The sequence below is a fragment of the Zeugodacus cucurbitae genome, chromosome 5 (genome assembly GCF_028554725.1).
Source record: "Zeugodacus cucurbitae isolate PBARC_wt_2022May chromosome 5, idZeuCucr1.2, whole genome shotgun sequence".
NCBI lineage: Eukaryota > Metazoa > Arthropoda > Insecta > Diptera > Tephritidae > Zeugodacus > Zeugodacus cucurbitae.
This window is the reverse complement of record NC_071670.1, coordinates 57,120,100-57,137,343: the sequence shown is the minus strand read 5'-3', so window position 1 is coordinate 57,137,343 and position 17,244 is coordinate 57,120,100. Positions and strand designations below refer to the sequence as shown.

General features: G+C 37.0%; 8 protein-coding genes across 9 annotated transcripts; 4 read left to right on the top strand and 4 right to left on the bottom strand.

Moving 5' to 3' along the window:
- The first annotated feature begins 203 nt into the window (after positions 1-203).
- On the top strand, positions 204-1,171 carry LOC105209082 (tRNA (guanine-N(7)-)-methyltransferase). The gene is made up of 3 exons (XM_011179264.3): positions 204-346; positions 434-941; positions 1,001-1,171. Exons 1-3 carry the CDS (start codon positions 252-254, stop codon positions 1,103-1,105), a joined length of 708 nt encoding a protein of 235 aa, XP_011177566.1. The 5' UTR covers positions 204-251; the 3' UTR covers positions 1,106-1,171.
- LOC105209083 (RNA 3'-terminal phosphate cyclase) lies at positions 1,116-2,327 on the bottom strand. Its single transcript, XM_011179265.3, has one exon. It carries the CDS (start codon positions 2,324-2,326, stop codon positions 1,169-1,171), a length of 1,158 nt encoding a protein of 385 aa, XP_011177567.2. The 5' UTR covers position 2,327; the 3' UTR covers positions 1,116-1,168.
- Positions 2,328-2,388: 61 nt separating this feature from the next.
- Positions 2,389-4,458, bottom strand: LOC105209081 (cyclin-L1). The gene is made up of 4 exons (XM_011179263.3): positions 3,808-4,458; positions 3,353-3,743; positions 2,840-3,285; positions 2,389-2,776 (listed from the first exon to the last, which is right to left on the bottom strand). The coding sequence occupies exons 1-4, from the start codon at positions 4,338-4,340 to the stop codon at positions 2,542-2,544; spliced, it is 1,605 nt and encodes a 534-aa protein (XP_011177565.2). The 5' UTR covers positions 4,341-4,458; the 3' UTR covers positions 2,389-2,541.
- A 366-nt stretch (positions 4,459-4,824) lies between these two features.
- Positions 4,825-6,399, top strand: LOC105209075 (delta(3,5)-Delta(2,4)-dienoyl-CoA isomerase, mitochondrial). Of its 2 annotated transcripts, none has more exons than XM_054232339.1 (4): positions 4,825-5,127; positions 5,208-5,461; positions 5,522-6,146; positions 6,223-6,399. In XM_054232339.1, exons 2-4 carry the CDS (start codon positions 5,322-5,324, stop codon positions 6,316-6,318), a joined length of 861 nt encoding a protein of 286 aa, XP_054088314.1. In that variant the 5' UTR covers positions 4,825-5,127; positions 5,208-5,321; the 3' UTR covers positions 6,319-6,399. The 2 variants fall into 2 exon arrangements, with proteins under 2 accessions (XP_054088314.1, XP_011177558.1); XM_011179256.3 differs by having other exon boundaries at positions 4,833-5,203; positions 5,284-5,461.
- Positions 6,332-7,635, bottom strand: LOC105209076 (transcriptional adapter 1-like). The gene is made up of 2 exons (XM_011179257.3): positions 6,609-7,635; positions 6,332-6,543 (listed from the first exon to the last, which is right to left on the bottom strand). The coding sequence occupies exons 1-2, from the start codon at positions 7,448-7,450 to the stop codon at positions 6,417-6,419; spliced, it is 969 nt and encodes a 322-aa protein (XP_011177559.1). The 5' UTR covers positions 7,451-7,635; the 3' UTR covers positions 6,332-6,416.
- A 110-nt stretch (positions 7,636-7,745) lies between these two features.
- Positions 7,746-10,630, top strand: LOC105209077 (dynein axonemal assembly factor 5). Its single transcript, XM_011179259.3, has 4 exons — positions 7,746-8,678; positions 8,742-10,099; positions 10,163-10,372; positions 10,442-10,630. Exons 1-4 carry the CDS (start codon positions 7,882-7,884, stop codon positions 10,567-10,569), a joined length of 2,493 nt encoding a protein of 830 aa, XP_011177561.1. The 5' UTR covers positions 7,746-7,881; the 3' UTR covers positions 10,570-10,630.
- Positions 10,590-11,230, bottom strand: LOC105209078 (28S ribosomal protein S14, mitochondrial). Its single transcript, XM_011179260.3, has 2 exons — positions 11,047-11,230; positions 10,590-10,991 (listed from the first exon to the last, which is right to left on the bottom strand). The coding sequence occupies exons 1-2, from the start codon at positions 11,110-11,112 to the stop codon at positions 10,668-10,670; spliced, it is 390 nt and encodes a 129-aa protein (XP_011177562.1). The 5' UTR covers positions 11,113-11,230; the 3' UTR covers positions 10,590-10,667.
- Positions 11,231-11,471: 241 nt separating this feature from the next.
- Positions 11,472-15,546, top strand: LOC105209079 (N-alpha-acetyltransferase 16, NatA auxiliary subunit). Its single transcript, XM_011179262.3, has 7 exons — positions 11,472-11,785; positions 12,241-12,729; positions 12,799-13,586; positions 13,697-14,060; positions 14,126-14,189; positions 14,252-14,904; positions 14,986-15,546. The coding sequence occupies exons 1-7, from the start codon at positions 11,729-11,731 to the stop codon at positions 15,199-15,201; spliced, it is 2,631 nt and encodes an 876-aa protein (XP_011177564.1). The 5' UTR covers positions 11,472-11,728; the 3' UTR covers positions 15,202-15,546.
- The last annotated feature ends 1,698 nt before the right edge of the window (positions 15,547-17,244 follow it).

Sequence of the window (17,244 nt, the reverse complement as noted above, 5' to 3'; positions counted from 1 at the left end):
TGCTTTCAGTTTTTTTTATATTTTTATTTTAACAATTCTCGTTTTAATTCTAAAACATCAGTGAAACACTCTCCTTTAACACCGCGCTCTACACGTGTTTTTGTTTACATGCTCGCCTTGAGAGTTGTCAAAAAGTGACATAAAGCAAGATCGGCGTCAAAACGTGCATAGCTTTTTGTTTATCAAGTGTTTTTTGCAAGACGGCTCTGGTTTGGTTTGTGATTTGGAAACTGCATTAAAAGAATCGAAATATGGTTCAGGAGCAAGGCAGTATATCACTGCCACAAAAGCGTTATTACCGTCAAAGGGCGCACTCAAATCCCATTGCTGACCACTGTTTCGACTAGTAAGTATACTGTACACATGCATGTGTACATACATATGTTAAATGCATTAATTGTTAAATTTAATCACATTTAATATATTATAACAGCCCTGCACACCCTGACGATGTCAACTGGCAAGAGTTGTATCCAAATATAACAACTGACCAACGTGTGGAATTCGCAGATATCGGCTGCGGGTATGGCGGTTTTCTTGTTACGCTTGGAAAAATGTTTCCCAACCGGTTTGCTATTGGTCTAGAAATTCGTGTAAAGGTTTCAGATTATGTCATGGATCGTATCAAAGCGCTACGAACTTTACATCCAGGAGAATATAACAACATTGCTTGTTTACGTACGAATGCCATGAAGTATCTACCAAATTATTTCCGCAAGTCACAATTAGACAAAATGTTCTTCCTTTATCCGGATCCACATTTTAAGCGCGCTAAACATAAGTGGCGTATTATAAATCAGGCCCTACTATCAGAATATGCGTATGTTCTGCGAAAAGGTGGACTAGTTTATACAATGACTGATGTTGAAGATCTGCATAAATGGATTGTGCTTCATATGGAACAACACCCGCTTTACGAGAGATTAACAAGTGATGAGGAGGTGAGTTTAATAGGTTATATTTGTATATGAAACATTTGGATTATATTCATTCTTTTCAGAATGCCGATCCAATTACACCAAAACTTTATCAGAGTAGCGAAGAAGGTGCAAAGGTTGTGCGAAACAAGGGTGAACATTTCTTGGCAATATTCAGACGAATTTAGAATAACTAAATTTAAGTAAAGTATCGGTTTAATATTTTAACACAATAAATAATTAAATTAAATTTACATTTGTTTGTTTTCATTGCCAATGCCATGGCACGATAATATAACACTGTTATTGATTTCCTCAACCTCAAACTTAGCACCAGTCATCAGAGTTGCAACATGCATGGCGGTGCGCGTGTGTTGAGTAAGAGGTGTTGTAAGTATTCTTGATATCCCATGAGCCAGTGCCATAAATATTATTATTTGATCCTGCACATGACTGTCTACACAAATTTCACTTTTCAAGTAATTCGCTAATTCATCAGCTGCAGTTTTTCCCAAAGCATGACCATCCACTTGTCGTTCACCCAACGCTGACGAGCCGATGGTACATCCTTCTGTCGTAATGGCTTTTAATATCATGCCTGAACCATTGTCACGGGCAACTTCCGGACTTTCTTTGTATGCCTCCAACTGTGGTTGAGATCGACAAACATGTTGCAACTCTCGTTCTGCAGCCTGTTTCATATCCTGTGCAACACGCAACGGTAGTCGGCCTGCCACAAAACACCAACCACACACTTCGCTTACAATACCGAAACGAACTAAATTCACTGCTTTTATACTGTGTACAGGTGGCACCATCACCTTACAATGCCCTCCTCCACGAGGATAATAACCACGCTTGAATAAATCGAAATCAAATGAAATACCAAACAATTCCAGATTTGGACGTAAAACTTCCGTCATACTGTCCACTTGTGGTGCCATACCCACATTTGTGCCACCTATTAGATCCAATTCTGAGTTACTGCTCCCAAATATCAGCACAGGTAATGCCGCTTGCAGCACCAGTGCAACGCTCGCAGCTGTGCGCGTGTCCACAGTATATCGCCCAGACTTAATGTCACCTGGATAAAACTCCACCTCAGTGGAATTAATATGATTGCCCTTAACACGTGCACCTGTTATGCTTTGCAAAAGATTCAAGCCAAACAAATGCTGATTGGAAAGTCCGGGTTTAGGACGATTGGCACGTATGTTCGTAACTTTGATAGGCCGTTGAAGAATGCAGCTCAAACTAAGTGCATTCCGTAGAATCTGCCCACCACCTTCCAAGTAACTACCATCAATTATAAGAGCTTCCGACATAATTTTGTACCAACTAGAAAATCTGGCCAGGACTTTCACAATGTTTACAAATTTGTTGTAATTTAATTTTGACAACTTGACCATAGACCATTAGAGTTGCCATGCTTATAAATCTGATCAATTGTTTATAATTAAAAAATCAAAAATTACGTGTTTATGTTGTTATTATTATTATGTTGCTGAAAATATTTATTTGTTTCTCATTATTACATGTAGTCCAACAAAAACAGATAAAATGCAGTATATAGTGCTTATAGTATAGAAATCATGACCTCAAATCTACATATGTGGGAACATGTTTACCTTTTACGATCGCGGGAGCGTTCATGATCGCTTGAACGATGCTTCTGACCACCGCGATGTGTTGATCCTCGATTGGAATATCCGCGATGATGTTTACTGGAATAACCATGATGATGCTTGCTGGACTCCTTATACTCCTGATACTTGTCGCGTTCACGATACTTATCACTGCTACTCATGCGCTCTTTATTAGAGTAGTAATCATTACGATCATGTTCTCTGGATGATTTCCTGAAAGTAGACGGAAAAGTTTAGAAGAATAAAAATAATTTCAGATTTTGTTTGAAATGCAACCTTTTGCGATGTTTTGCGTGTGGTGAGGTTGATGGAGAACGTGAATAATGTCTGGACTTTTTCTTATTCTTATTTGATACTGGCGATCGTGAGCGACTACGAGAACGGTGTGATTTCTTGTTACGACTTTTATAGTCGCCTACGCCATTCGAAGCGGAACGTGAGCGACTGCGTGAACGTGAAGTGAATTTGGGTGAACGTGAACCGCGAGACCGAGATCGGGTACGAGAACGCGAACGTGAATCCTTATCTGGTGATTTATTTTCTGTTGGCAATGGCAAGGGAATTGCTCGTTGTATGAACCCACCCCAGGCGTTATGTGAACCGTTATTACGATCTACTGTGGTAACGGCTGGCGGTGTATTCTGCTCCTTGTTTTTATTACGAGATTCCATATACCGTTTCTTTAATTCTTCCACTGCAGCGTCCAATTTTTCGACATTCGGCTGTAAAGTTTTAGAATTACTAAAGTATTTACATATGCAGATGCTTTTATTTTAAATTACGCCTTACCTTAGCACGCATATACAATTCCATTATCCGATAACAAATATCGATGATATGATCTTCGCTCACTCGGAATATTCCAAACCATGGCGGATTATTTGGCAAGGGAATTACGAGTTTTCGTGCACTCAAATATATGCAAGCACAAGCAATCGTTTCTGGTTGATAACGCATAAATACATCTGTGCGCAGCGAGTCGTTCATGAAATTCCACGACATTTGCATGAGTTTCTCATGTTTTTCATATTTCATCACTTGCAAATACATGACAATAAGTTTATGTGGATGTTTCACGTGCACACAAAAGCCCAATTCTTTTAGAACTCGTCGTTCCGCTTTTATAACTTGAGTTTTCAAATTTGTATATGTCTGGTCTAAAATCATTGGAGCAATGTCCCTGAGAAGAAAACTATATGAATATATATTGCTATATGAAATATCATGTAGGCTAGTATACTTACTTTTGAGCGCGCACTTGTTTGATGTGATGGAACACATTTATAACGTCACGTATGCGGCGAGGAGCTTCTTCAATTTTAGACGCCAAACAGACGCAACTCATTGCTACAGTTTCCATGTTGTAACGCACGAAACTTTTCGAGTAAAAGAAGCGTTGAAAAATAACTTGTCCAGTTGCCATTGCGACTTGTGGCAATTTAAGCAATATGCCTGCCGTTTGTATCAACTCGCAACCAAGTATACGTAAATCTTTCTCCGTCTCTGGATCTAAGCCGTCGACATGCGACGGAGTTGCATTGAGCTTTGCCTCTGGTATAAGACTGTTCTCCAAAGTTAGCACAATTTTATTAAAGAGACGGGGATATGCTGGTTTCGCAGACAATTCAGATTCAGCACCACCTGCACTTGCGCCTACAGCACTCGCAGATGCACCAGATACCGAGGCTGTTGTGTTAGCCACAGTTGATGTGCCTGCTGAGCTTGTCATCTTGACTATGCCTGTTTTAGTTTGATGATACACTTCGACCACTACCATTTGTATTAATTGTTAACATTTGTGCATAAAAAATAAAGAAAAACTTAATAAAATGCAAATTCGGGGACAGTCACGCCAAAATCACCAAAAAAGTTTCACTGCACATAATTTTTGACATTTCTTGCAGGGTGATACATATACCTCAAAATAAAAATGTTTTTAAAACTCATTTATTTTTGCGTTTTGAAAAATTTATGCCATAAAATATTTACAAATATTCCTCTAATAGTTCTGTAATTAACAAAATTACTCACAAATATTAATTAAAGTTGAAAACTAATATTTTCATTCTCTCCATCCAAATTTCAATATCTGCAATTGGCAACACGATAAACAGTGTTGGTAATTTTTGCTACCATAAATAATCATTGCTATAATAAAAATTTATGGGTATTAAAAATTGCTTTATAGTAAAAGAGTTTAAATAATTTATATAAATAATACACATTATATTTAAATCCAGATCAAATTTAATACAACCATAATACTTTTGACACACTTTAATATAAGCCGAAATTAAAATATTATGAAAATAAAACTACTTAAACTTGCCACCAGTTATAATTAATTAATACATAATTTTACTGACATACATAATTTTTTATATGTGCATTTGTTTATATATATATTGAAAATTTATTTAAACGGATCCACAAAAAGTTAAATCGGCATAACCGGCTGATACCTAATCGAAGTTTCACTGTACGTCAACGAAGTGCTACATTCCTCCGAAATATTAACATTTTAGTTCCATTTGCAATTTTTAATTAGTTATTTGTTTAAAAAGGTAAATTTTGGTTCCTATTATTTTGTTAAAGACATGGCATTAAGAGCATTTGGAAGTAAACATCTGTCTTCTCTCGGTAGGTGTATTAAAATACAAAGGTCAAAGTCCAATCCATAGGACTATTTTTACATATTGTTTATATTTACATACATCTAGCTTTACGAACTGCCGTTATCACAAAGGTGGAGCGCAACATGAGCAGCAACATTTTACATAAACATGATGGCGAAGTGAAATATAATACACTAAATGTAACTACACCAAAACAGTTTGTTTATCATGTCGAGCTTCATCGACCAAAAAAATTAAATGCCTTCAACAAGGACATGTTTGTGTAAGTATATTGATAAGTATTCACAAAAGCAGCTTGAATTTATGCTATTTATTCTTTTAGTGAAATTAAGAAATGTTTTGAGAATCTCAGCACCAATCCTGATTGCCGCGTAGTTGTGCTATCAGCAGCAGGAAAACACTTTACAGCAGGACTTGATTTAGCCGATGCCATGAAGATGGGTCAAGAATTGGGCGCCGTCGATGATGTAGCACGAAAAGGCACTTTGTTAGAACACACAATTAAACTGTATCAAGATTCGATATCTTCGTTGGAAGTATGCCCCAAACCGGTGATAACAGCTGTACATTCAGCATGCATAGGCGCGGGAGTTGACCTTATAACTGCTGCTGATATACGTTATTGCAGCGAAGACGCATTTTTCTGCGTTAAAGAAGTTGACATTGGTATGGCAGCAGATGTTGGTGTACTGCAACGCCTTCAAAAAGTAGTGGGCAATCAGTCACTGACTCGCGAACTTTCCTATACAGCGAGACGTTTTGGTGCTGCCGAAGCGAATAGCTTTGGCTTGGTTAGTAAAATTTATCCAACGAAGGAAGCTTGTGTAGAGGGTGCATTGGAATTGGCAACAACCATCGCTGAGAAAAGCCCTGTTGCTGTGCAGGCCACAAAAGCGAATATTATTTACTCACAATCTAGAACAAATCAAGAAGGTTTAGATCATATTGTAAGCAGAACTAATTTCCTATACACACGTATATTATAATATTAATGGGCTTTTCTTATCTGAAATTCTTTTTCAGCGTCAAACGAATAAGTTAAATTTGCAATCTGAAGACTTCGCCAATGCAGCTTTAGCAGCGTTGACCAAGGAACAACCAACTTTCTCAAAATTGTAAAAGCCAAAAGTGATTAATTTTTTTAAGAATAAAGTTTTTATTTAAACTAATAAAATAAACTATAATATACTTATTAAAATATTTATATGAATTATAAATTAGTGCAGCATTTGCGTTAACCGCTCCATATTAATGGAATATACTGAGTGTGATGCTATGAGATTGTGATCGTTGAAAGCACGTTGCGCATCCTTCAATGTTATGATTTCACGCCTTTGTGGTTCACTAAAATAAAAATTTATATTGTTATTGTTATTTTGTATTAATGAGTTTGCATTTATAATACATACATTTCTTCACAAGCGGATAAGAAAACACCATCTTCATTTGAGCGACGCATAAAATTCGGTGAAGTAATTTCCTTATCAAGTTCTAATGGTCCGTCATCGATTTTTTGTCGTGTAACAGTATTTCGCAGAGAAGGATCTTTTAGTGGCGCACCAACATCATAGTAAAACGAACCATCTCCTGTTACTTTATAATGCTTGCGGTTCATTACAATCGCCGATATAAGGTTTTTCAAGAGCACCTGCACTGCCATTGCCACATACTCAGCCACATTGTCTTCAACATTAGTTAGCCCCACTTCCCAAGCACCAATTAGGAAGCGACCGAGTACAAAGCCTGCATCTGGCAAAAACAGCTCTTGCACACAGTAACGTTGTGTGGGCAATATTTGCACATTGGCATCGGTACCTGCCGTGGGCCTAATGCATTCTAAATTGTCTTCTACTATGAAATCAAGAAAATCATAAGGTTCGAAAGTGACACGATCACTGACCGCTCTTGAACTTCTCTTGCGTTTGCGACTACGACTGCTGCTGCTACCACCACTGGCGGTGCCAGTTGTACTACCTGCAGGACCGCTATTATTATGTGATGCAAAGAGAGACGGTGACTGTTCTGGCGTTTGAAATGCGTCGATTTTGTTTAATATAGCAATAAAAAATTGATTATGTAAATGCATTTTATCGGGTGTAAGGAATTTTCTTGATTCACTATCAAATTCTTCCTTAGACCATTTATAACGAAACCACAACTTCATGTTTGCCAAATATTTATGGGCATTTTCACCCAAAGCGCCAAACAACGCCGTCTTTGCTGCAACGATTTTATCACTTAAGTCACTCATTGCACTAATTTACTTTCTTTTCGTGCTAATTAATGCAATTTGTTAACTTGTTTAAACAGAATTTTTGTTGTAGCCGTCAACTATTTTATTTATTATTAAACAGTTATCGCTGTTATTCGTTTGCAGTTGTTGCAAAAGGATTTGTTTAATATTGATCAGCTGATTAAAGCAGAGCTGCCAGATTACGCTATGTAAATTTTTGCGTGCACAATGTGGAATTTTTGTATGGATTAAAAACATTTAATCAATTGTGAATAATTCTTTAAAATGGTGGCAGTATTCACAGGTGAATACTTTATAAAAACAAAAAATAAACAAACTCAGTGAAGGCGGCAATATGTCACCTAGCAACATATTTTTGTTAAAAAATCTAGTTATTTCTGATTCTAAGTTCTCTAGAAAGATTTGACAAAGATTTTTATTAGCGCAAGATGTCTTTGAAAGTGGAGGAAATATGCAGTAATCTCCAGTCGGAGGAACGCCGTACCAAACTTTCAACTTTGAATCTCCTACAAAGTCATTGTCAGAAGGAATCTTCCGCAGAATTGCATACTCTATTCGATGAGATCTACTTACATTTGCTAAAATGCTATTCCGATCGCTTCGAAAGTGTGCGCGAGCAAGCAGTGCAAACGGTAACCGAATTTGTAAACCAATTGCCACCAAATGACTTCCATTTAATGAATATCGTGTCTACCTTGGTGGAGCGTTTGGCACAACAAGAGACATTAGAATCAAGTGAAGAAATTCGTTTGTTATACATACAGCAATTGTTAGCGCTCATACAAAAGTACACCATCACGGGAAATAAGCGATCACTCCAGGAATGCTATACCGAAATCGTCTCCGTTTTGGCGAAAGCCTTGCGCGACGCTTACCCTGCGGTGCAGAGAGAGTCTTGCTCTTGTGTGGTAGCGTTGATGAACAATGCGGACACATTTGCAATACAACCGTTTACTGAAAAATTGACAAAACCACTTTATGGGATGCTCAATCATAAACATTCATTGGCACGCATATCGGCAGTAGAAGCCATTGGCCGTTTGGCATTACATGTGGATCCGAAAAATGACAATTTATCGCAACTGATTATGGAAGTTTCACCTTTGTTGATGGATTCAATGCCACTAGTTAGACGCGAATGCGGTCAACTGGGTATATTGTTAGCGCTGGAGTTACGAGACCGTTATTCTTTCTTCGAACGCATTATACCATTTATATTGTGTTGGTAAGTAGCAAAAACTTAATTTATTGAATCCTTCTAATATCTTAACAATAAACTAATTAACAGTTTAAAAGATGATTCACCTGAAGTAGTCGATTTTATACGTCCACAATGGATAAAATGTGGTAAACAGTATTACGAAGAAAATGAGGAGGAATTAAGTAAACAAGAAATAGCAGATTTGCCTGTTAAGAATTATCCAGCTGGTGTAGAACGTCCGACAATTGGTTGCCGTGCAATAGTACAACGTTCACTACGACTTTTGAGTTTAATCACACGTGAATCGAACGATTGGAAAGTTAATGTTCGTCTCCATTCCCTGAAGTTGCTATATCAGTTCGTACTACATGCGGAGGCAGCAATGACCGCAAAATTTTTTGAAATTTATGGCGATGTAGCACGTGCCTGTCGTGATGCTGAGCCTATTGTATCAACTGAGGCTTTGAAAGTTGCCGATTTAATGGGTAGACTATTTTCTTATGACGATTGGATCGAACATGGTTTTGATGGCTTGGCAAAAAATTCCAAAGAGGGTTATTTGAAATGTTTTTACCACATGTTCGCCGCTAGCCTGGTCAACAAAATGGATGATATTATACGCATTTCAGAAATGCTAATTAATAGCGAGTTTTCACAGACGCTCAAACCAGAAGTGCAATTGTACGTGCTAAAATTGGTTGAAACATTGCTGTTGAAATCAGACGAGGCGAAATTTGAAAATGATAAGACTAAAAAACTGTTTTTGAACTCATATGTAGCGACAATTAAAGTTATGGCACTATCATTTGACTCTGAGCAATCGAATGTTGTAGCTGTGCAAGATTTGGGTCAACAAATACTGACCAAAATTGCAGCACGGCAAGAAATTACTGTTGCCGTTCTACATGAAAACTATTTTGCCAGCGCTTTGAATTATGTAGAAAATTTAGATGCCGCTCTAGATGATTTAACTGAGCCGATTCTACTATTAAATGGTTTAATCAATATAGCAAAATTACGTGCAACATATCTGCAAAGCTTACAAGATAAAATAATCCAAGTCTGGCAGAATTGTGACGATTCTGCCAAAGTGAAGATTTTCACAAGTATATCTGTTGTTATGCTTCAATGGACTGAAACTATACAACGACAGTTGTGTGAAAGTACAGAACTTTTGAGAACTTTTGTACTCTCAATAATAGAGCCACATTTGCTATGGCGTGCCGGTGCAAATGCAGAAGCAATGCGTTCACTGGCAATGGCTACATTATGCTCTATGTCACAAGGTGCTGCTGAAGAAGCTCGTCTTGTGTTGCCTGAATGCGTTAGCAAGTACCTACCGAGTTTGCTAGAAGATCGTACGGTCTCAACGCGTCATTACTCGGTTAAATGTCTCTTCAACTTTGGTGAAGTTGGTGTGGAACAATTGAAACCAATTGCTTACGGTATGTCTTTTAAATTATTTTGGGACACAAAAATATTTACTTCATATTAACATTAATTTATAGCTACTTTGCAGCGCTTGGATGATCCATCTGCTGGTATACGAGAATTAGCCGCGTTAGCTATACCAAAGTTAAGCCCCAAATTTGTTAAAACTAAAGGCGAGCAAGGAGATATCGAACACGAAGTTTGGGAGACATTCATTAAAAAAGCTTTGGATATGATGTTTTTGCACTACGATGGTCCTGAAGTGCGTTTGCAAAAGTCTCTAAAAGGTAATTGTTGAATATACTTAAAATGTATATTTGTACATGGAAACTATAATAGCTTTATATTTACAACAGTGTCTATCAACCTGCTTGCGGAAAAATATCCGGACATATGCAAAGACAGTTATAAGCGTACTGTGGCCATGTCATATAATAGCTTAAGCCTGCATGAATTGCAATCGGAACTTCCAATTCTAATATAGTTCAATTGAAATACGCTGTACTCTTTTTTTAAATACATGTATTAAATTTATTTACAACATAGTACTTTATAATAAATGAGTGCACCTTCGTTTGTAATTTACCACATAGCGCGCTGAACTCCTGATAATTTATTATAATCAGCTAGGTGTCGCCATACGATACGACTTAGACGATATCTGTGCACAATACCTCTAGAACGTGAAGTAAGCGCACAACGTTCACGTACACGTACTAAACACGAATCTCGTGGGAAGGCAGCTATCTCGGCGTCAGCCACTTCACGTAATTCCACAGGTAGGATGTCATTCTTACGCAGTGCATTTACTCGTAGTCGTTCGTTGGCATTTTCAGCTACACATTTACGTCTTTTCACATCACGTATCATTCGCCAATCGGCATATTTTGTACGTACTTGCTGCAGCTGTTGATAGATATTGTTAATTGGTTTGTAATATCAAAGTAAATGTTTTACTTACTCCACAGCCAGCAATTTGTACACTTTGGCATACAAAACCACCAATTTTGCTGGTCAATTGATTCATGATTCCTCCAGAATAGTAATGCGGGAGTTTGTTATTCAATTGGTGTGAACAGCTGATTGGAACCCCCAAATGGTTATGTTCGATTCGTTCGTGTAGTTACACTTCAGTGGCGGACCAATTTTTTCTAGTTGCCATATTTAAGAATTTTGAAAATTCTCTTTTTTGCTTCTCTGCTGAGTAAAAAAGCAATAAGCGACATTTATAAATAACAACGAATGAAAATTAATTTTGTACTATACGAAAATAATACTTTTCGAAACGTACGAGTGAAAAAATAAAAATTATTTAAAAATAATTCAGTTAAATTTTAAAGTCTGGCATAACGAACCGAATGACAATTGGTTGATTTGACAATTCAGCCTTCATATCGAATTGGACTATTTGTGCGTGTGTATGTTCGCTACTGCTCTGTTTGTCTTCTTCTTTTCTGTCGAGCACGGATCGACATCTCAATTTTGCTCGTTTGCTCGTGGTCAAGCTTCCACGGAACTTTTGTGAAAATTTTCACCGTCCGTGGCGAAAATTTCTGTGAAGGATTGGTGTATTCCGTTTGTATTAACGTAGATAGTCCAAATAGTGTGAAGCTTGTACGTTTGTTAAAAGTAAAGTGTGCAAGATGCCTTCCAGCGATCCACTGCCGCCCAAAGAGAGTGCGCTCTTCAGGAAGCTGCTGGTAGGTGCAGAAATATATGGAAGTTCAATAGTTGTACCTATATAAGTTGCTCATGAATAACACAAGAAAAATTAAATGATTAAATTAAATAAAATTTTCCGTCAAAAGCCGCATGAAAACATTTTCCATTGACGTATGTACATGTTTCTACGAGTCATCCTTGATCCGCGGGGTTTTGTGAAAAAATTGCAGTGCGTTTCCCTAACATGATTTATTGCTTTACTAACTAAAATGATGTTATTTGATGAATATAGTAAATAAAATATAAAGGAATAAGTTAAGAATACGGGCTAACAAAATATTGTCAAAACATAACCTCAAATGCGGTTAGCGGGTGAATAATGGGGTGCAAAACTATTATAATGCTTATAGCGAAATTTTTTTTGTAATACTTGACTAAAAATTTTGTGTAATTAATAATTTTTCTATTCGTTCAATTATATGTCTTTTTTTAGAAATGCTACGAAATGAAGCAGTACAAAAATGGTCTGAAATTGGCAAAGCAAATTCTATCAAATCCAAAATATTCAGAACATGGTGAAACATTGGCGATGAAAGGTCTAACGCTTAATGGTCTGGGACGTCGGGAAGAGGCGTACAAGTATGTACGTCTTGGTTTGCGTAGAGATTTACGTTCCCACGTCTGTTGGCATGTATACGGTTTACTGCAGCGTAGTGATAAAAAGTATGATGAGGCCATTAAATGCTATCGCAATGCTTTGAAATGGGAAAAGGATAATCTGCAAATTCTTAAGGATCTGTCGCTGCTTCAGATACAAATGCGTGATCTAGAAGGCTACAAAGAAACCCGCCATCATCTATTTACGCTCAGACCTTCGCAACACGCTAGTTGGATTGGTTTTGCTATGAGCTATCATTTAATTGGTGATCTTGAGATGGCCAATAGTATTTTGGAAACCTTCAGCCAATCACAGGCGTCTATAGTATGTAGCTAAATCATTTGTTCTTAAATATTACCGCCCATAATTTAATTATTTACATTTTACTGGTAGGAAACACATGACTATCGCCATTCGGAACTTCTATTGTATCAAAACCAAATCCTAGTGGAGGCCGGTAACCTTCAACGTGCTCTCGAACATTTAAAACAGTACGAAAGTCAAATTGTCGATAAGCTGGCGGTACAAGAGTCAATTGGCGATTTGTATATTAAACTCGGACAACCCGAATTAGCTGTACCTATCTTTGAGGAGTTGATTCGTCGCAATCCCGAGAACACACTGTACTATTCGCAATATTTTGCAGCACGTGAATTCACGGATGCGTCAGATAAATTAGCTGCTTTCAAACAATTTGAGGAAATTTACCCGCGCGCCATGTGCCCTAAACGTTTGCCATTGGATGTTGCAAGCGGCGATTCATTTAGGGCGGCACTTGATTCTTATTTACGTCGTGGTTTACGCAAAGGCGTACCGCCATTGTTCGTAAATGTTCGTGTATTACATCGTGTGCCAGAGAAGGCCGCAATTATCGAGCAATTAGCCTTACAATATTACGAAAATTTGACACGTTCAGGACACTTTTCAAGAGAAGATGCCGATGCAAATCTACCGGTGGAGCCAGCGTCAGCACTTGTTTGGACTGCTTTGTTCTTGGCACAACATTATGACTATAAGCGTGACACGGAACATGCACTAGAATACGTAAACGCGGCTATTGATCACACACCCACGCTCATTGAGTTGTTCATGACTAAGGGACGTATCTACAAGCACGCAGGTGATCCCGTAGAAGCCTATATGTGGATGGATGAAGCGCAAAGTATGGACACCGCTGATCGGTGAGTTTATGTTTAACAGTGTAATTTCAGCACTTGGTAAATTTATTGCATGGAGTTTGTATTCTTATTCTATTATAATAATTATAAATGTTCTTTTTTTATTAATACAGCTATATAAACTCAAAGTGCGCCAAATATATGCTGCGTGCAGATTTGGTTAAGGAGGCTGAAGAGATTTGTTCGAAATTCACACGTGAAGGTGTTACTGCCATGGAGAACCTAAACGAAATGCAATGCATGTGGTTCCAAACGGAATGTGCACTGGCCTACCAGCGCATGGAACGTTGGGGTGATGCATTGAAGAAGTGTCACGAAGTAGATCGCCACTTCTCGGAGATTATAGAAGATCAGTTCGACTTCCATACATACTGTATGCGTAAGATGACGTTACGTGCGTATATCGGGCTACTGCGACTAGAGGATGTGTTACGACGTCATCCCTTCTATTTCAAGGCGGCAAAATGTGCCATAGAGGTGAGTTCAAATTTGTAAAAATCACGCTGTAAATATATGTATTTAATAATTAAATTTCTTTCAAGGTGTACATTCGCTTATACGACAAACCACTTAAATCGGAAGAAACTATTGAAGAAATTGACTCAGGTATGCATAAGTGACTTTTAAGCATTTTAATATTTATACTTAAATTTTATATAAACTTACAGAAAATCTTCCGCCATCGGAGCTTAAGAAGTTGCGCAGCAAGCAACGCAAAGCCAAGAAGAAAGCCGAACTTGAAAGCGCACAAGCTGCACAAGCGCAAGTCAAGCGCGAGCAACATCAGAAATCCAAGCAGCAAGCAAACCAGGAAGCCGATCCAGAAGCGCCGCAATTGGATGAGCTCATACCAGAGAAGCTCGAACGACCGGATGATCCACTCGAAAAGGCTATTGAATTCCTGAAACCATTACAACAATTGGCCAAAGATCGTATCGAAACGCATTTATTGGCATTCGAGATATACTGCCGCAAGAACAAACTTCTCTTAATGCTGCAATCGATTAGACGTGCTATGGCCATCGATGCGACGCATCCATCTGTACATGCTTGCATAGCTAGGCTGGCGCAGGCATTGCCCAAACTGACAGCCAATCAAGAGTTGAATGAAAGCATTAAAATTGTCATTGACAAGGCCACCAAAGAACTGATAGGTACAAAGAGTGTACAACAACTGAACGATGAGTTTGTGGCGCAAAAAGATGCCACCATAATGCATCTGTACGAGGGCGCACGCGTCATGTACGAACTGGAACCAAGTAAACGGGATGCCGCCATCAATTTGATTACCTCATTTGACATTAACAAAGTTAAACTGGAAGTAAGTAGTGCAGTAGTAGGAAGGTGCATTGTATTATTTTTTACTGAAATTTTATTTCTTTTCTTATTTTTAATTATAAAGGAAGCCTCAAAAATCTATGAAGCGCTGCGTGACGGTGTTTTCGGCGATAGTGATGCGGAATTGAGTCAATACCGTGCTAAGTGTCAGCAACGTTTCAAATATGCACGTCTCTTCAAGGACATTGTGGACGCACCAAATGCCAATGAGGATAATCATGTGGATGAGAAAACAAAACCGAATGCTATATCTGCTGATGTGAAGACTGCGGATTTGTAATACAACTGCAATATGCATATGATATGCAAAACATTTAAAACATATTTACAATAACAAATGGAGCAAGAGCGAAAACAATATCCAGCAGCCGTAACACCAATTAAATCAATAGATAACATCTAGATACCTACATTAATAAATTCACACACGCATACACACATCAATTAAATGCTGAAATTAAAAGTCTTAATCTGAATAAATGTCTTGACTAACAACAACAAAGAAATGCTAGGGAAAATGAAAATGCTCGAACAATGATTGATAGATCACAGCAGATAAACCATTATATCAGCGCTTAACAAATGCGCAAATTAGCAATTACAATAAATACAATTATAAAACAGATTTCACTTATATACAAACATACATACATGCATGCATGCATAGTTTACATGATACGGTTGTAGCAAAATAATAGAAACTATGCATAGAACACAACAATGTTGAAGGGGACAAGTGTGTGCGGAGTACGCTACTGGTGCGAAAAAGAAAACATTAAAATAATAATACAAAATCACAAAATGTCTGCGAACTGACGAACGCTATCTCTTATTATTTCTCAAACCAAATGCATATTGCTTTTATATTTACAATTTTCTTACTTTTTTCATAGAAACACAGAAGTTCGAGGTCAGTACAAAGCGTCAAACAGTGTTAAGTAGTTATTGTTATTATAATTTTTATTTCCCTACTAACTGCAACGCCTTCAACAGTTATTTTGCAATGGCACGTAAACTTTTGTTTTATTTATCTCCATTTCTTACAATTGGAAAACAAAATTGAAAAGAATATAATTAAAAGCAACTTTGAAAAACGCTAGCACTAGTTTATTGAATATATTTGTTAAAGACGCAGTAAAAAACATTATGACCAGTATTTGTATGCAAATCAGACAAACAATTAAAAAAAAAATCGAGTTAAAAATGTATTAAGCAAAGTTTCCAACAAGTATGGCACTAGAGCAGTTAAATCATTGAACGAAGGCAACAATAAATGTGAAAACAACACACAACTAATATTTTTTCCAAACACTTGCATTGCTCATTCCTATTTTTATGGATATACTTTCAAATACATATATACGTACACGTATTAATGGGAAGCAGTGATTTATACAGATGAGCCAATAAAAATTCCTAACAAAAACGTTGTTGCGCTGCATATTTATTACGCAAATAAATGAACTAATAAATACCGAATATTAACAAATTTAGTATTTACTAAAAAGAAACAAAATGAAAGAAACGCATCTTTGTTTTAAATTAAATTAAACTACACAGCGTAGTTAAGCTGCGGGCGCATCGACTATTTTCAGTGTTTCCTTTTTTATAAAATACAAAAAAAAAAAACAAAAAACCATTTATTTTTACTTATTTACAGTAGCGCGTGATTAAATAAAATAGTAGACACAATGAAATATAAATTAAAAACACTAAACACTATTGTTTTTAATTAAAACTAAATTTTGTCTCAACCAAAAGCAGGTGAGTTACAACGAACTGCGAACGAATTGTGATTATTTGCGCCGTTTCCGTTCCTCATTCACTCGTTCGCATATGCAGCGAGTAGCAGCAAAGCAAAATTCAAATTCAAAGTTGCATTTCAAGTTGAGATAATTTTAATTTTGTTTAATTAAATTTTTAGCATTTTTGACATAAAAACACTTAGCTATAAAATAAAAATAATAAAATTGTTTTTAAAAACATTTTACATTTTACAATATCAACATTTTTATGGTAAAAATACATTCAGCAAACATTTCGTTAATTAATATTTTGTATGCTGCTAGCAACCCTACTTCCGTTTCCTAACTGTTCTTTCACAACAACGAGTGTGCTGACGAACAGCTGAAGTGAGAAATTACAAATTGTGTTTGTCAGCGCAACGAAATTTCTTCCAAATGTGTTATTGTGACAATTAAATAAAATAAGTGTCGGTTTTTTGTGTTCTGATGTGAAATAATTAAGTGTTAGAAATGTTTTCAATCAAATGAAGTGTTTGCGTAAAGTAATTGTGCGGTTTGCGTTAGTTTTACTTAGCAAC

Excerpts from the sequence above, each read along its gene's own strand:
- LOC105209076 (XM_011179257.3), bottom strand. The coding sequence starts at position 7,450 with ATGAGTGACTTAAGTGATAAAATCGTTGCAGCAAAGACGGCGTTGTTT. Across the intron at positions 6,544-6,608 it reads TTATCCGCTTGTGAAGAAAT|TGAACCACAAAGGCGTGAAA; the intron begins GTATGTATTATA and ends TTTTTATTTTAG.
- LOC105209082 (XM_011179264.3), top strand. The coding sequence starts at position 252 with ATGGTTCAGGAGCAAGGCAGTATATCACTGCCACAAAAGCGTTATTAC. Across the intron at positions 347-433 it reads GCTGACCACTGTTTCGACTA|CCCTGCACACCCTGACGATG; the intron begins GTAAGTATACTG and ends ATATTATAACAG. Across the intron at positions 942-1,000 it reads GATTAACAAGTGATGAGGAG|AATGCCGATCCAATTACACC; the intron begins GTGAGTTTAATA and ends CATTCTTTTCAG.
- LOC105209078 (XM_011179260.3), bottom strand. The coding sequence starts at position 11,112 with ATGAATCAATTGACCAGCAAAATTGGTGGTTTTGTATGCCAAAGTGTA. Across the intron at positions 10,992-11,046 it reads TACAAATTGCTGGCTGTGGA|CTGCAGCAAGTACGTACAAA; the intron begins GTAAGTAAAACA and ends ATCTATCAACAG.
- LOC105209077 (XM_011179259.3), top strand. The coding sequence starts at position 7,882 with ATGTCTTTGAAAGTGGAGGAAATATGCAGTAATCTCCAGTCGGAGGAA. Across the intron at positions 8,679-8,741 it reads ATACCATTTATATTGTGTTG|TTTAAAAGATGATTCACCTG; the intron begins GTAAGTAGCAAA and ends ACTAATTAACAG. Across the intron at positions 10,100-10,162 it reads ATTGAAACCAATTGCTTACG|CTACTTTGCAGCGCTTGGAT; the intron begins GTATGTCTTTTA and ends ATTAATTTATAG.
- LOC105209083 (XM_011179265.3), bottom strand. The coding sequence starts at position 2,326 with ATGGTCAAGTTGTCAAAATTAAATTACAACAAATTTGTAAACATTGTG.
- LOC105209079 (XM_011179262.3), top strand. The coding sequence starts at position 11,729 with ATGCCTTCCAGCGATCCACTGCCGCCCAAAGAGAGTGCGCTCTTCAGG. Across the intron at positions 14,190-14,251 it reads TATTGAAGAAATTGACTCAG|AAAATCTTCCGCCATCGGAG; the intron begins GTATGCATAAGT and ends ATAAACTTACAG. Across the intron at positions 14,905-14,985 it reads TTAACAAAGTTAAACTGGAA|GAAGCCTCAAAAATCTATGA; the intron begins GTAAGTAGTGCA and ends TTAATTATAAAG.
- LOC105209075 (XM_011179256.3), top strand. The coding sequence starts at position 5,161 with ATGGCATTAAGAGCATTTGGAAGTAAACATCTGTCTTCTCTCG. Across the intron at positions 5,462-5,521 it reads TTCAACAAGGACATGTTTGT|TGAAATTAAGAAATGTTTTG; the intron begins GTAAGTATATTG and ends TTATTCTTTTAG. Across the intron at positions 6,147-6,222 it reads AAGAAGGTTTAGATCATATT|CGTCAAACGAATAAGTTAAA; the intron begins GTAAGCAGAACT and ends ATTCTTTTTCAG.
- LOC105209081 (XM_011179263.3), bottom strand. The coding sequence starts at position 4,340 with ATGGTAGTGGTCGAAGTGTATCATCAAACTAAAACAGGCATAGTCAAG. Across the intron at positions 3,286-3,352 it reads AATTGTATATGCGTGCTAAG|CCGAATGTCGAAAAATTGGA; the intron begins GTAAGGCGTAAT and ends AAAACTTTACAG. Across the intron at positions 2,777-2,839 it reads CACGCAAAACATCGCAAAAG|GAAATCATCCAGAGAACATG; the intron begins GTTGCATTTCAA and ends GTCTACTTTCAG.